We start from the raw sequence: 17,157 nt of genomic DNA on the forward strand, positions 1-17,157 counted from the left end.
GTGGGGAGGCCAGCTATGCCAGTAAATGCCCGAGGACACACATGGCCGATGCCTCATGATGAAAAAAGACCCAAACATCAACTGGGTGAAGATGTGAAACCTGACATTCAGTATCATTCGAGATGGAAGTGGCACTTCACCTAACATGACTGATATCCCTGATTGATGACTGAGAGTTCCACGTGATCTGTGCTGAACCTGGCTACAATTTAATCAGCAGCATCAAATCAGGCATATAAGGGACTGGCACCAGGGGATGGAGACCCTAGTCCATGTTTCTGTGCATCTTCTACTTGCAGAGGCCTGATCAAATAAGGAAGCAATGAGTATGGGGCCCCAGATGTGGAGAACAATGAACAGTTGTTCTGAGGGCACAATGACCTCCACAGGCACAACGACCTCCTTCCGCAGTTGCCCCCACAGTTCTACCTCATCCCCAGTGTAGCCCCCTCCAGCACAATGCTATAGAACTTCCCTCCAGCCCCTGTCTCTCTGCAGACAGCACCTTCTCTGCTGTGCTGCCTGTTGCAATCTTGCAACATACTTTCATACTTTCTCTAATAAATCTGCCTCTCTTTACCTACAACTGTCTTGGTAAATTCCTTTACTGCCTGCACCATCGGCCCCAGCTAGTCGTTATCTGGGACACTGCTGAGGTAGAATAGGGTCTGGGGGTAGGGAACCTAAGCACTTCCTAGAACTAAATCAAACAGAAAAACCCCAGCTTTTTTTTTTTTTTTTTTTTTTTTTGAGAGACGGAGTCTCACTCTGTCGCTCAGGCTGGAGTGCTGTGGCACAATCTTGACTCTGCCTCAGCCTCCCAAGTAGCTGGGACTACAAGCGCCCGCCACCACGCTTGGCTAATTTTTTTTGTATTTTTAGTATAGACAGGGTTTTACCGTGTTAGCCAGGATGGTCTGGATCTCCTGACCTCATGATGCGCCCGTCTCGGCCTCCCAAAGTGCTGGGATTACAGGCGTGAGCCACCACGCCTGGCCCAAAACCCCAGCTTTCTAAGACCAAGTAAATAACTTTGTAACTACTTCAGACAGGAAACACCCTCTTTATTTGCATAGTGCGTACACCAAGTAAATAACTTTGTAACTTCACTTCAGCCTCTTCATTTACATGGGGCGCATACCAAGTAACCGATGGGAAGCCTCTAGAGGATATGTAAACCCCAGAACACTGTGTAACCGCGCCCTGAGCCCCTGCTGGGACCACGCCCACCCTGTGGAGAGGGCTTTCATTTTCAATCACTCTCTCCTTTGGTTGCTTCATTCTTTTTTTGCTTTGTTTGTGCTTCTTGTCCCATTCTTTGTTCAAAATGTCAAGAACCTGGACACCCTCCACCAGTAACACTCCCATGATCAGGACCCAAGGCTACACACAGCGGAGGTGCTTAACGCACATCCCAGGAGCGGTCAGACACCCAACTCACCGACTCCTCGACCACGGGGTGAACCAGCGCAGCTCACGGTAGTTGCCTTCGTTGGCCAAGGCCATCTTGGGTCTGATGAGCAGGATCTTCCTGCAGACAGGGGAACAGGGCCGTGCACACTGGGCTCCTGAGATGAACGTGCCACTCGCGGTGCTCAGTGCCACCAAGGGACAAGGTGATGTCGTGCAGAGTCGGCTTGAGAACGGGGCCCCGAGCAAATCTCTTTCCTTCTCTGGGCTTCCGCTTTCTATGACTCGGGTCCCCATGTCTGCATCCATTTCTGACTGTCAACGATGAAGCAGCTAAGCCCCAGCAGGTGTGCACCTCCCCAGCAGCTGGTGACCAGGTGCTCCAAGGGAACTTGCTCACCTGGACTGGCTTCCAGGCCACAAAGACCTGTGTCCCCACACCCCCAGCCTCTGCATCTCTCTCTTTCTGATATCTGATGATGCCTGCCTTGGTGGTGGCTGAGACCCAGAGAAGCAAAGGCACCCGGATCACCTGCCTGGTGCATCGGCCTCCACTGAGCCCAGGCACTTCCAGAACAGCTTCCTAGTAATAGGTCCCCAGGGCACCAGCACAGGTCCTAGCAGCCCTCGGCTGAGAGCCAGGGAGAGGCCCCAGTCACCCTCCCGGGGTGGGGGCAGGGAGCCTACCTGTTGAGGAATATCACTCTGCAGTTGTAGCGGACGTTCCGGTGCATTACAGGCCTGCAGGAGAGAGGGGAGGTACACGCGTGTCTGCCCGGTTATGAAAACACAGAGCATGCGGAGGCAGCGGCTGCAGCTCTGGAACCATGCATTTCACTTTAATATGAAGCTTCCTCCGAACCCTTTGGAGAACTGCGAGGCTCTTCCGTGGCACCCTCAAATCAAAGCTAAAATGAGCCGAGATGGTTCTGCCACCCAGGCAGCACCGACTCTAAGCCTAGAGGAGCTTCTTCTCAATGAAGGGCAAATTCATTCCACCACAGGGTTCTTCCCTCTCCTCCTGGAATGTTCCAGCCTCTGTTGCCTCCTCCCCTTCTCCCTCCGAATTGCCTTGTGCTAACCTTAGGCATCCACTTTTCAGCACCTGTCCGCCCTGAGCTCATTTCCACCCACCACCTGGGACAGGTGGAACCCCTCCATTTGCTGCTCCGGGCTGGCCCTTTCTCAGGACTGGGTCTTGGCTTCATGCTCCCATCACCTCACCAACACCCTATCATCTCCCCCTGCAGATGAGGGGACCACAGCAGGAGAGGGCGGCCTGGCTGGGGGCACTCGAGTGGGGACCAGAGTGACCTGACAGGAGGCTCGGGCCAGAGCAGGGCAGCACAAGGGGAAGATGACCCTCACAGGGGCGCTGAGAGGAGGCAGTGTCGAAGAGAAGCACAGGCGCCTGCCAGGGGTGTGATCCGACAGCAAAAGTGTTTTGGGGGAAGAAAAACCTAACGTGGATGGTGTGGAGTTCCGATTCCAGCCTTTTGCCACTGGCTAAGTAACCGGTGTGAACCCAAAAGTATCTGAGACAGGTCTCAGTCCATTTAGAACATTTATTTTGCCCAGGTGAAGGACACACTCCTGACACAGCCCAAGGGGGTCCTAACCACACGTGCCCGCGGTGGTCAGGGCACAGCCTGCTTGTCCACATTTCAGGGAGACAGAAGACGTCACTCAATACATATGAGATGGGCACTGCTTGAACTGGAAAGGTGGGACCAACTCGAGGGGGCCAGGGACGGGCTTCCAGGCCATAGGTGGATTTAAACAGTTCTGATTGGCAATTGGTTGAAAGAGTTATTATCAACAGAAGGAATGTCTGGGTTATGATAGTGGGTTGTGAAGACCGAAGTTTTATGATGTAGATGAAACCTCCAAGTAGCAGGCTTCAGATAGAACAGACTGTAAATGTTTCTTATGAGACTTAAGGTCTGTGTTGATGCTCATGCTGGTCGGCTTTTCCAAAAGGGAGGAGGGTAAATGAGGCCTGTCCGACCCCCGATCACCCCCGACTCCCCGTCATGGCCTGAACCAGTCTTTCAGGTTAACCTTGGAGGGCCCCTCTGAGAGAAGCGGTTCATTCAAAAGGTTGGGAGCGTCTTAGAATTTTATTTCTGGTTGACACCAGCCTTGATTCTTCTTCCCAAAAATTGGGAAGAAAGGGCAAGATGCATGCAGGGGCACCACTGCCTGACCCGGTCCTGGCTGCGGCCACCACAAGCGACTCACTCCATCATGGCTTCTGTTCCTCTCCAATGTGTTCTGGATCCAGGACCCCACCAAATCTCATGTCCAGCTGTAATCCCCAGCATTGGAGGTGGGGCTTGGTGGGGGTGGAGTTCTTATGAACGGGTTGGCACCGTCCCCTCCGTGCTGTTCCCCTGACAGTGAGTGAGTGGGTTCTCATGAGATCTGGTCGTTTTAAGAGTGTGTAGCGACTGGGTGCAGTGGCTCATGCCTGTAATCCCAGCACTTTGGGAGGCTGAGGCAGGCAGATCACAAGGTCAGGAGTTCAAGACCAGCTTGACCAACATGATGAAACCCCGTCTCTACTAAAAATACAAAAATTAGCCGGGTGTGGTGGTGCATGCCTGTAGTCCCAGCTACTTGGGAGTCTGAGGCAGGAGAATCGCTCGAACCCGGGAGGCAGAGGTTGCAGTGAGCTGAGGTCGCACCACTGCACTCCAGCCTGCGTGACAGAGCGAGACTCTGTCTCAAAAAGAAATAAATAAAAATAAATAAAAAAGTGTGTAGCACCTCACCCCTCTCTCTCTTGCTCCTGTTCTTGCCATGGAAGATGCCTGACGAACACAAACTTGTTCTCACTTAGACAAAGTGTGCTCAGAGTGTGAGAGAAACAGATGTTCTAAATAAAATACGGGCCCTCCGTGAATATCTGATCTCTAAGTGGAGTAAGCCACTAGAACAAACTCAGAAACAAACTAAAGCAGATCAGGGCAGCGCTTTCACTACGTGACCATTTTACCACTGAACACGTAAAACAAAGTCACACACCAAACAATGCACCAGGAAAAGGATTTTTACCTTACGTGGGAATGGACTGACATGTTTCACATATAAAGGACTCAAAATAAATGAGGCACAAACAGTTGTAGGCAAAAAACCAGGTAACTCTCGAAGAGTGTTATAAATCACCAACAAACAAAAAAAAGTTCAACTCAGTAAGTGAGCAAAGCAAATAAATAAGACAGTCGTTTTTAAAAAAATTATTCACCACTCTGTTTTTTTATTTTGTTTATAAAAGCGAACCCCTTGTGGAGCAGAACTAAGGATGGTGCACCTCCAACCACAGAGGGTGGGAACCCAACTCAGCACCCTCTTCCTGGAGGATCGTTTGAAGAAACAATGCAGGATGGAAGTTATCAATGACATTATGATAAAACTCTTGTTTTGTTCAATGGAGCCTCCAATCCAGAAAAACGCTAGATTTCAAAAGAAAAAATACCTTCAAATATGATGGTTGCAATTTTAAGTGTAAAAAGTAGAAAAATGAAAAGAGGATTATGAATTCAAAGTCAGCAGAGGAAAAGTTTGAGCAAAAATGAACCAACAAAAAGACAAAACTCAAAAAGAACCAGCCTGGGCAACATAGCGAGACCCTGTCTCTACAAAAAATAAAAAAAAAAATTAGCCAGGTGTGCTGGTGTGCACCTGTAGTTCCGGGTACTCAGGAGGCTGAGGTGGATGGATCACTTGAGCCCAGGAGGTCGAGGCTGCAGTGAGCCAGGACTGCACCATGGCACTCCAGCCTGGACAACAGAGTGAGAATCTGTCTCAAACAAACAAAAACAAAAACAAAAACAAACAAAAAAAAGAAAACCTAATGAGTAGAAAACTTGGTGAAGTGAATAGAGTAAGTCCTTGTGGTCTTCTGACTCTCAGCCCCTCAAAGATGTTCCCATCCTAACTGCTGGAGCCTGCGACTGTGTTATGTTACCTGAGACGTTGCAGGGGTGATGAGGTGACAGGCCTTGAGATGGGAGATGATTCTGGACAATCTGGGCCAGCCAGCATAATGGCAAGGGTCCCCATAAGAGGGAGGGTCAGAGGAGGAGCTGCGACAACAGAAGTGGGGGTCGGGGTGATGTCACAGCTGGGAGGGGCCATAGGCCAGGGAAGCTAGAGAAGGCAGGGACACAGATCCTCCTGGAGTGTCTCCGGAAGGAACCAGGCTTGCTGCTGACCCACTGATCCCTTTACTTCTGACCTTCAGAACCATTAGATAAAAGACTGGTGTTGCTTGTGTGTTTTGTGTCCATGGAAATTCCTCACAGCAGCAAAGGGAAACTAAGAGAGTCCACAGGACCAATCAGCATCATCCATGTGAACAGAGCACTAAAACTCCCATCCATGTGCTGCTTAGAAGAGGCCCCACTCCACAAATGTCACGGTGAGGGTCACACGCGAGTGGCGGGAGAGTATGTGCCAGGCAGATGCCAAAGAAGAAGCAAGTCGAGGTGCCACGTCCATGCCGGATGAGGCGGGGCTGAAGGAGACGTAAAGGACTCGATGCGAGGCTCAGTGACAGGGGATGGTGATGCAGAGCGCGGCAGACACCAGCAGAACATGTCCCCATAGGGGACGGCTATGCAGAGTGCGGCACAGACAACCAGCAGAGCGCACACAGAGGCCTCCACAGGGGACGGTTATGCAGGGCACAGCACAGACACCAGCATAGTGTGCGCAGAGGCCTCCATCGGGGACCACCTATGAAGAGTGCAGCACAGCATCCTCCATAGGGAGCCGGCTATTCAAAGCAGGGCTCAGACACCAGCACAGCATGTGCAGAGGCCTCCACAGGGGACCGGCTATGCAGGGCACAACACAGACACCAGCACAGTACACACAGAGGCCTCCATACGGGCGGCTATGCAGGGACAGCACAGACACCAGCACGGTGCCAGCAGAGGCCTCCGTAGGGGACCGGCTATGCAGGGCACAGCACAGACACCAGCATGGAGCATGCAGAGGCCTCCATAGGGGACCGGCTATGCAGGGCACAGCACAGATACCAGCATGGAGCATGCAGAGGCCTCCATAGGGGACAGCTATGTAGAGTGCGCCACAGACACCAGCACAGTGCACACAGAGGCCTCCATACGGGCGGCTATGCAGGGACAGCACAGACACCAGCACAGTGCCAGCAGAGGCCTCCATAGGGGACCAGCTATGCAGGGCACAGCACAGACACCAGCATGGAGCATGCAGAGGCCCTCCTTGTGGAGCTACACATATGCAGCCTAGGACATGGGAACCATGTGGCAACATGTGGACATGGAACGAGCCCCAGGGCTCCCTGCGATGTGAGTCAAACTCTCTGCACGGGGTGGGGTGAATGCTGCATTCCCCTTTGTGCAGAGTCTGCTGATGTGTGCACAGGACTTTCTGGAAGAACTGACACATCCTGCTTCCAGGAGCTCCCTCCTTGCAGGGAAAATGAGGTGGCTTACGGGGCTGAGATAGGAACAAAACCCACTTTTCAAGCATAAGGGCTTTCGTATCCCTGGACACGTGGATGTTCCATACCCTGGATGGAGGCCGGTTGGGTGGGTCACGCCCTTGAGCTTGCCTTTGTCCCGGGCTTGCCCTTCCACACTCACACTGGCACTTACATCCCCACGTCGCAGATGATGTCCTGAGTGACGGGAGACTCCAGAAGGGCCGCTAGGACTTGAAACGAGTGCAAGAGGGTGTCCGACTCGTAATAATGATCCCAACATCCGTAGCCGCTGCAGAGAAGTGAGAAAGTGAGCTCCAGAAACAACTCAGGTGACCGGGGAGGGGCAGGGCCTGTGGGCCAGGCCAGTCCAGTCTGAACGTGTCTGGGGGCCGGGGCTCAGGTGTTTTCTCAAAGCCTTCCAGGTGATTCCAATGAGCAGCCAGCATAAGACCCACTGCCACAGCCAGATGTGCTGTACTGAAAGTGAAGAGCACGGCCCCTGCTTCTCTCTCTGAGTTTTAAGTTACTACAAAAAAACTCTCATATCAGGAAGTGCCTGCCCTTGGGTTTCCTTGTAACCATTAATATGGCCCAAATGACACTGATCTACAAGAAAAGAACCTCAAAGAAACAAAGCTGGACCCACAGAAATCCATTCTTTGGCAAAGAAGATCACTAATAACCATTCAGAAAAACCACCCACAAAGCTGCCCCTGCGTTTCTTGCTACAGGGGCTTGTAGTCGGCTGAATGATGGACCCCAAAAGGGTCTGTCCACATCCCAACCTTAGAAACCTGCGAAGGTGACCTTATTTTAGAAGAAGAGTCTGCTGATGTAACTAAATTAAGTATCCCAAGATGAGATCACCCTGGCTTTTGCAGGGGGGCCTAAATCCAATGACAAGTGTCCTTGTAAGAGAAAGGAAAGGAGAGACAAGGAGAACATGAGGAGGCAACGTGAGGACGGAGGCAGAGACGGGAGCAATGAGGCCACAAGCCAAGGAGCACCTGGAACCACCAGGAGCTGGGAAAGGCACGAGGGACCCTCCCTAAGAGCCTTCAGAGGGAGCCAGACCCTGCTGCCATCCTGATTTTGGACTTCCGGCTTCCTGAACTGTGAGAGAAGAAATTTCTGTTGCTTTAAGCCTCTAGTTTGTTTCTATCTGTTTCGGCAGCCACAGGAATTAATTCAATAATCCGTAGTGTCATTAAATGCAAAGGCTGGGTTTCTTAGTATTGGGGTTCCCATAATAAAATATAGAGTATTTGTGGAACACTTATAACTCTTCAAGAAGTTCTCCTTTCTACTACACATCAGCCTGGAAGGCACACTTCAAATGCCCGGCAAACCTCACACACACCTGCATAAACCCCAAAACCAGCAATTGTGACTTTCAGTATCTGGGAAAGCACTGCTGTCTGCCTTGGCTCTGCTAAGAGGAAAAGCCCAGTTCTCAGACAGAAAAGGCATCCAGGAGATGCCCCAGTAGGGAACGGAGTCCTGAGATGTCCTTTCTCCTCCAACGGATCGGTTTCATGGGTTTTCACGCCCTGTTGGCGTCCTGGCCCTCATGTGAAACCAAATAACGTCATAACACCACACGTCCTGCTGCATGGTGTCCAGCGACCAGAGGCCTCTCACCCCTTCGGCGGGTCAGCAGCAGGGGCTGGTCCTGGGGCCATTTGGGTGGTAGCTTTCCCTTTCCAAAGCTTCCAGCACCGGCTCAAAGGAAACAGCTGACTTTTCTAGGTGAGAGGGTCTCTGGTCCACAAGTCAGCCTGCACTAGAGCCACTGGGCCCTCCCTGTGTATCAGGTGCTGGACCTCTAACCAGTAAGAACAAGAGGCGGTGTGCTCAGTGAAGTGATGTCCCTCCTCTCCTGCCTCGGTTTCCTCTCTGTAAGTTGTTGGAATATTTCATAGGAGCCTGCTCGGCAGGTTGTAAGCTATGTGGAGACCTGCTCAGCTGGGCCCCTGTCCCTGCTGGATGCAAATATTCCATCCCAGCGGCCTTCAGTTAGACATCCTCCCACTTTTAAAATGAAACAGCTCCATATTTGGAGGAAAGAGAGAGGTGGATGCAACTTTTATAGAAGAGAGACTAGGATGAAGAAAGAAAAGAAGACGTAAACTCTAAGCATCTGGGCAACATCAGGCAGGGGGACTGGGCTGTCACCACTGCAGCTCCTCCAGGGCAAGCAGCAGACAGGACATGAGGATCAGGCCCTCAAACCAGCCCAGGAGAGGTTAGGCTCACGAGATGATCAGGCCTTGAGTCCAGCCCAGGAGAAGATGCAGCCATGGGGCCAGGAGAGGATCGAAGCTTTGTGATATCAGACAACCCAGAACCCTAGATCCCTTGGCACTGAGGTGAAGAATTCCTTAAAGAATCAATCAAATGAAGACAAATTAAAGAACAAAGTAAACATTCTTGGATATTATGGGAAAAACAGCCCTATCTGAAGGTGGTATTCTAAGGAGAGAAATCAACCTAATGAAGGAAAGGAACTTGCAAGGACTTAGAGAAAGATACCTCTGGACTCACACAAAACCTCCTAAGAGAAGACAGTTCCTGCTTACTCTAAGTCCAGAAGCAAGAACACACACTAAGGCAGGGGACAAAGACTGAAGAGCGACTTCCAGATTCCACAACGGGTCAGAGGCCTAAAGACCAACGGGAAACTAGCAGAGCACAGATGGCAGCTGACATCCAAAATGAGAAAAGACTATTGCTTACAAGAGACTTACATTGTGGCTACTCATTGTTTGTTTGTTTGTTTGTTTGTTTTCAAGGGACAAGAAGGGAAATAAGCAATCAGTTTTCCAGATTTTTACAAAAAGGCATATAAGAAAAGACGACCTATGCTTGCTTGTGGAAAGATTCTGAGATCACGGAATGAAAACCTGGGAAGATGTCTTGGTCCTTCAGGCTGCTATAACAAAACACCTTGGACTGGGTAATTTATCAACAGCAGAAATGTATTGCTCACAGTTCTGGAGGTTGGGAAGCCCACGATCAAAGCGCTGGCAGATTTGGTATCTGGTGAGGACTGGTTCTCTCCTTCTCTGTGTCCTCACATGGTAGAAGGGGCCAACAAGCTCCTTTGGGCCTCTCTTGTAAGGGCACTAATCCCATTCATGAAGGCTCCACCCTCATGACTCAATCACCTGCCAAAGGCCTCATCTCTTAATTCCATCACCTCGTGGTTAGGTTTCAACATATGAATTTTGCAGGGATGCAAACATTCAGACCACAGCAAAAGGGCAGTGGTAACACAGAAGCAGCCCAACTTTGAAATTGGCCTTAATCTGGTAAAAGTCAGTTCTTTTAATTACTCAACATGGGAATCTAGACTTATTCAGCCTCCCTGGGCCTGCCCTTGCTCAGGTGTTCAATGGCATTAACCAGGCCCAACAGCAGGTGTGGCGTGTCCACATCTCTCAGGACTGTCCCTGCTCCTTCCTTGCCTTCTCAGGTGGGGAAAGCTGATGCTGGCATCGCTAGCTGACCACCCCAGGATGTCTGTGTCTGTTCTCACCATATTTCCAGCTCTGGTCCAAGCCTGTATCTTGCTCCTCTGTTTTTGGCAATTTCAATACCTATAAGTACAGAGAGAAAAAGAAAATGGAGCAATTTCAGCACCTATACATTCAAAGACAGATGAAATAACCTGCTGCAGTAGGTAGGCTAAAAACAAAAAACAAACAACAAAAATGCTCTGTGCTTTCCCAGACCGGATGCAGTCAGGCTTCCTGTTGACAGCCTGGCAGCAGAGGGCAGCATACACCTGTATACACCTGTATACACATGAGTACGCCTGCACCTGCTTATACTTGCATATACCTGCTTATATCTGCAGGAAATGAGAAACAGGGAGGGCTTGCAGAGCTGACCCTTAGCACTATGGAGGAGGCAGAGGAAGAGGAAGAAGTCACACCCTAGTAGTTTATTAACAAGGAAATGCCCAACACCATCTAGAGGAAAAAGGACTTGGAGGATTACGATCCAGCAGTGGTGCCACTGTCAGGCACCATTGGCGCCACTGTCAGGCACCATTGGCTTACTGGTCTTGGGCAGCAGCTTCCAACAAGCACCTAGGGAGGAGAGGCTGGCAGAGTGGAAACTTAGCTCTGGCCACCAAGCCTTCTTCAGTCCAACTGGATTTGCTCTGAGCAAATGAGGTGAAAGCAGGTTGATATTAACAAAAAATAATAAAAAATAAAAAACCACTGGCTGCGGTGGCTCATGCCTGGAATCCCAGCACTTTGGGAGGCCAAGGCAGGTGGATCACTTGAGGTCAGGAGTTCAAGGCCAGCCTGGCCAACATGGTGAAACCTCGTCTCTACTAAAAATACAGAAATTGGCCATGCGTGGTGGCAGACGCCTGTAATCCCAGCTACTCAGGAGGCTGAGGCAGGAGAATCGCTTGAGCCCAGGAGGCAGAGACTGCAGTGAGCCAAGATGGCACCACTGCACTCCAGCCTGGGCAACAGAGTGAGAGTCCATGTCAAATAATAATAATCATAATAATAATCCAGGGCACATACTGATTAGATGCCATCTCTCGAAGCATTCTGTTTCTATTGTTTCTGGCAAAGGCTCTTGCAGTCAGCAGACCAGTGCAAGACAAGCTGCAACCTGACTACACCTGCAGGCTTGCCCATTTAGGTGCAGGTGTAATAGTTTAACTTTTCATCCTCCACGGTGCGTCCGTATGAACGAAAATTAGATGGTGACCTTTCAACAACCACACCCTATCTTCGAGGCCACCACACCCGGCTGATTTTTGTATTTTTAGTAGAGGCGGTGTTTCACCATGTTGGCCAGGCTGGTCTTGAACGCCTGATCTCAGGTGATCTCCACCCCCCCAACCCCCTCAAAGTGCTGGGATGACAGGCGTCTTTTTCTACTCCCCTTTCTGGGATGCCTTCTCCCAATGCGCACCCACCAGGAAGGCCCACGGGGACCAGAGACCATCAATCTCTGTTCTCTGCACACCATCCCCGCCAGTGGGCAGCCATTCTGTCCAACTTAGATATCTCCGAGAATGGGCAGCTCAGCCCCAGCCACGGGACCCCAGAGATATCAGAACACGGGTACATCCCCAGGCCTCCCGCCTAAACCTCCAGACTTTTCTTAACCCCGCCTTGTACATCGCTTGTCCCCAGGAACTATAAACACTCACTTCCCGACGAGGACCTGAGCACGTACCACTGGCGGGGTCATTGCCCATTATCTCACCTGATCCCATGCCCAGGGCCGCGAGGTTCCCAGGACAAGGCTGTGAGCACGCCACGGGCAAGTCTGGGCCCAGCCACGGTACCCGTGCGCCACCCCAAACCGGTGCCCCCGCCGCCCCAGACTCACTCTTTAAAATCCTTTGAAAATTGCCCTCGAAGTCAAGGGCCCACTGGTTGAGTGCGCAGGTGGCCACGGTCACCTTCCGGCCCATCCTGGCCGCAGTCGCTTGGGCAGGAGGCCAGCAGGGAACAGCAAGACCCGGGTCCCAGCGAGGTAGGTGGCTCGGGCACCGGACCTTCCGGGTTGCCCGGCCCCGCCCCCTCCCCGCCCCTCCCCGCCCATCCGCCCCGCCCATCCGTTGAGGCTCCGGCCAAGGAGAACTGCGGCGTCAGGCCCTGCCTACGGATCGCCCCGCCCCGTCTGAGGAGCTCACGACAGCGCCTGCGCAGCGAGGTGGCCGCAGAGTTCACGGCACCGCGAAGGGCCCCGCCCCCGTCCCGGCTCCACCCACGTCCCGGGCCCCGGCCCCGCCCCGGCCCTCGCGAGCAAACCCGTCCAGGCGCACAGGTGCAGGGGGCTCACCGCCCAGCTGCAGCACCCCTCCATTTTATCCCACACCGCCACCCCACAACCAGCTTAGCCATGTTTTATTTTAATACGGCATGAAACGTTCCAAATACACCAAAAGTGGAGAGTACAGTAGGAGCGCTCCATCGTGCCCGCGGGACCGCAGACGATAGCAATCGATTCTCCGTGCTGGGAATCCCACCTTCCTGGGCGGATGGCGCTGAATTCTTGGGAACCCTCTCCTGCCCCTTTCACTCCTGTACCACGTGTGTAAGTAGCGCAGGTAGCGCACTGCTTGCCTTTTCTGAAACTACAGGAACTGCACTTGAATGTGCTTCTGCAACTTGATTTTTTCCCCTGTAATATGAGATACGTTCTTTTAATTATTTTTCTGCAGTTTGGTATTCCATTGTAGGAGTAAAGCAGGTTTATTCAATAGCAGATGGGCATTGAAGTTATTAGCAGCTTTTTGCCAACAGACGCACGCACACAAGCAATACTGCAATTTCCTTTCCGGCAAGGTTTCCTTTGTGGCCTCGTTCCGCCAGTTCCTGCAGCAGCTTTGCGGAGTAGTAGGGTTCGTGCTGTTTGACTTTACTAAATATTGCCAAGTCTCTTCTCCAGGGCGCTTGCACCGATTCACTACCAGCAGTTTCTCACTTTTTATTTTTTCACATTTCCTCTTTAGTCCACCCACGGTAGAATCCATTTTTCCCCCATATAAATAACTGCCTCACCATCCTTGCTTGAAGAGGCCATCCTTCCTTCTGTCATTCATGTTAGTTTAAAAACACACAATTTACAAATTTGGAAAAAGAGAAGGCTTTATTTCTTGTAAACGGTTGTGAGGCTGGGAATCTGTCTCCAGCCAAGGCCAGAGACAGGCACTTCCAAGGAGGAGGGGTTGGGGCAGGAGCGCTATGCTGAAGGGATTGGCTAAACATACATATTCAACAGGTTACAGGAGGAGCTATGAATATTCATGAAGGCGGTCCTGATACATGCCCTCTTATTGAGCAAAGCATGTAATATATGACCCATGTTCACTTTGGGGTGGAGACTTAACATTTACACATCTTACAATTAGGGCCTTTATGGCAAAAGGTCTTTTCAGGACACAAAGGCATGCAGATGCATCATCTCTCTCTATAAACGGGTCAGCTGGTCGGCGGGGTCAGCTGGTCGGTGGTCTCTTATCAGGAGAAAGTCACCGAAATCAGTCTCTTGTCCAATCACCGCTGTTATGGCTGGTGAAACAGAGTCAGTTAGTCGGCACCTAGTGGAGCTGCAATTGTTTTAATACTGCCTATCCCAAGGCTAGTGTGTGTTTGGCTAATAGAGAAACAGAAAGCCTTGTGGCTGTTAGAACATAGTTTATTCTCTAAGTGTGGGGTGCCTGACTTACCCTTTCCTAGCATGGCTTTGGGTCCTGTTTATAATTTGGTATCTTATTGCCACAGAGTCTGTTCTGTCAGTCTTACGATCTCTGTTTTAACATGAATGCTGGCCAGTTGTGATGTCCAAACTCTAAAACAGGGGGCTATTACCAGGCGCGTCTGACCTCCCATCCCGTCATGTCTGGGAACTCAGTGTTAAGGTTTTTCTGGTGTCCCCTTGGTCAGGAGACGGTCTCTTTGGTCAATGGGGGGCTTAGGATTTTATTTTTACCTTATGTACATGTACCCGTTTTCACATTTTGAATCACTTTTTTCCTGCCTATAAAGTAATGCTTGTTCATGACAATTTGGAAACTCCACAAAAGCACCAGATGTTATACATGCTAACTTATTTAATCCTCACAGTAGTTTTCATGCTTCTGAAATCCACACGATCTGCTCAAATTATCTCCTGCCAACAATTGCTGATGCCAGGCCTGGGCGGAAAAGGGGAGGATCCTTGAACATATGGTTGTCCCAGAAAATAAGTAAGTACTCAAAGGATGGTAGGGACATGTCATTTGAAAAAAGAAGCCAATTTGAAGGGGCTCCCGTTAGCCAAATATAGGACAATACAGTAATGATCGCAACTCAGTCAGCTAAATCCATTAGGGCATACTGATAAAAAATAAATCAAAGAGGAAATCCCTATAGGAGAATGCTTGCTAATAAATAATTTATTAATAAATGTTGAGGGAATGATAAAATTAGAAAATTAACACTTTGTCCCAAGAAATAAGGGATTCAGGCAAGAGTCCTCATTAAATGCTAGTTCACTGGGTGAAAGGTCATTTGGGAACAGCGTATTTACAGTCTCAAAGTATCACTGCACCAATTACTCATTAATAACAAAAGGAAAAATGGAGACTTCTGGCAGAAACCACTGAGCCCCGCTATCAATCATGGAGCACAGTGATATGTTGTCTTAAAAAAGAAAGTTTTAGGACTCTTGACATTTATTATGTCAACTTGGGCAACAGAGCAAGATCTTGCCTTTAAATAAATAAATAAAAATAAATAAATTTATTATGTCAAGAGGGAAGTTAAGTCCTAGAAACTGGGTCACATAGCATGTTTGTAATTTTGTCTTTTAGATTATAGGCTAGTGTTTTTCTTTATCATTTATGTTTTATAAATGACTACGAGAGACCATAGACCAGGCCTCCTCCCCTTTTAATTACTGATCTTTATTATAGATTGTCTCTTATTATCCCATACTTAGACCAGACTCCTACATCTTCAGTGTAAAATGTTAAATTTACCCTCCCCCCAAAAAAGACCACCTCAACTGGTCAGATTATAACTTTATGCATAAAAAAGATGTAAAATTCTTTTAAACTTTCCTAAAATTTGTCTGCATAAATGATCCCAAACATCCACACTTCAAAATACTGATTTCCATTCTTTAAAATCTGTGCTTCCCAGGCAGCCTGTCTTCAAACTTTATACACTTAAATAAACTCTCTTTAAGCTAAATTCTGACCCGTTTGGTTATTTCAGGTTGACAGCCTTCTGACAAGATAAAACATGCTCTATGTAGTATATTATCCTGCCAAAAAAAGTACATAGCCTGAATGCACAGTGTGGCTCCCTGATTAGATCCTGGGGTTTAAAAAAGGGCTGTAGGGCAGAGCTTCACACCTGTAGTCCCAGCACTGTAGGAGGCCAAGGTGGGTGGATCGCTTGAGCCCAGGAGTTCGAGACCAGCTTGGGTAACATAGTGAGAACTCCCAGTCTCTACCAAAAAAAAAAAAAAAAAAAAAAAAAAATAGCATGTGGTGGTGTGCTCCTGTAGTCCCAGCTACTCAGGAGGGTGAGGGAAGAGAATCCCTTGAGCCCAGCAGTTCAAGGCTGCAATGAGCTGCGATCGTGCCACTACACTCCAGCCTGTGTGACAGAGACCCCCATCTCAAAAAAGCAAAACCAAACAACAATAACAAAAGGGCTGTAAAGGGCATTATTGGGACAACCGGGGGAAACCGGAGATGGAGAATAGATAATAGCATTGAACTGATGTGGTCATTGTATTTTGGTAATATAGGAGGTTCTTCTTAAGGAGTTGGATAGCTAAGTATTTGGGAGGGGGGTATCACGGTATCTGCAGCTAATGGTGGGGGCTGAGTGGGGAGGAAAAAAGAAAAATACACATATATAAACAGAGAGGGAGAGAAATGAAACGTGGCCACCTGCTCACCCCTGCTGAATCTAGGAATCTGCGTGTTCACTTTACGTTCAACTTGTTTGTATGCTGAACATTTTTCAAAACAAAAAGGTGCAGGGAAAAAAGAAAACATGATGTCTGTCTGAGGGCCACAGAGACGTGGCAACTAGATCGCTCTGCCAGTAAGTAAGGCCTGTTACGCGAGCTGTTGGGTGTGGGGTCAGCAGACACCTTCAGCTGCCCCCACCTCCAGGGCTGCCTCGCCCCAGGTCATGCCCTCGCAACGTGGCCCGTGCGTCCGGCTCGCACTCTTGCTCAGCTTCTCCCTTTGCCCAGTCCTGCTGCTCCCTCCCCTCCCGTCCTCGCACAGGTGTGCCACCCTAATAAGCAGGCCACCCAGACTCCATCTCGGGTCACTTTGGCGGTCTCCCAGCGTCGAGCCTTCCCTGACACCCATGTGTTTACCTGATCGTTTATGGAGGATCCTCTTCGCCCCAGGACGTGAGCCCTGGGACCAAGGACTGTGTCTGTTTTGCTCCTTGCGGTGCACCGGCGCCTGGACATACGCTCCATCAATGTGCGTCGCGAGCCGCTGAAGCCCCATTTGCCGAGGGGGAAACTGAGGCACGATGATCCAGGTGATGAGCCTGGCGCGTTCTCCGCGCGGCCCACGTGGCCACTCCGCCCCGCCCCACCCCCAGCAGGTTCGCTCGGATCCCGAAGAGGCGCGGGAGGCTGCGCCCACCCACTAGGACCGGGGCAGGGCGGTGGGGCGGCAGGGCGGGGCCTCGGCCGTCAATCTCGAGTCCGACCGCTGCCGAGTGGCGGGCGCGGTGGGCCCGGAGTCAGCTCAGGCTCCTCGGCCAATC

At 50.4% G+C, this 17,157-nt stretch overlaps 1 protein-coding gene across 6 annotated transcripts in view; it reads right to left on the minus strand.

Annotated features, from left to right (window-relative positions):
* The window catches only part of NADSYN1 (NAD synthetase 1), a 57,676-nt gene extending 40,541 nt beyond the window's left edge, over window positions 1-17,135 (minus strand). The window contains exons 1-5 of one of the 6 annotated variants that reach the window (XM_054524131.2): window positions 16,754-17,135; window positions 10,422-10,482; window positions 7,056-7,172; window positions 2,098-2,151; window positions 1,442-1,531 (exon numbers count right to left, since the gene is read on the minus strand). In XM_054524131.2, the coding sequence (XP_054380106.1) occupies window positions 1,442-1,531; window positions 2,098-2,151; window positions 7,056-7,172; window positions 10,422-10,482; window positions 16,754-16,892 (461 nt within the window). In that variant the 5' untranslated portion in view covers window positions 16,893-17,135. Of the gene's footprint in view, window positions 1-1,441; window positions 1,532-2,097; window positions 2,152-7,055; window positions 7,173-10,421; window positions 10,483-12,250; window positions 12,450-16,753 lie in introns of those variants that run through there. The other 5 variants (XM_024254882.3, XM_054524132.2, XM_063728356.1 and 2 more) reach the window with 5 other exon arrangements.
* Window positions 17,136-17,157: the final 22 nt, after the last annotated feature.

The sequence above is a fragment of the Pongo abelii genome, chromosome 9 (genome assembly GCF_028885655.2).
Source record: "Pongo abelii isolate AG06213 chromosome 9, NHGRI_mPonAbe1-v2.0_pri, whole genome shotgun sequence".
In the NCBI taxonomy this organism is placed as follows: domain Eukaryota; kingdom Metazoa; phylum Chordata; class Mammalia; order Primates; family Hominidae; genus Pongo; species Pongo abelii.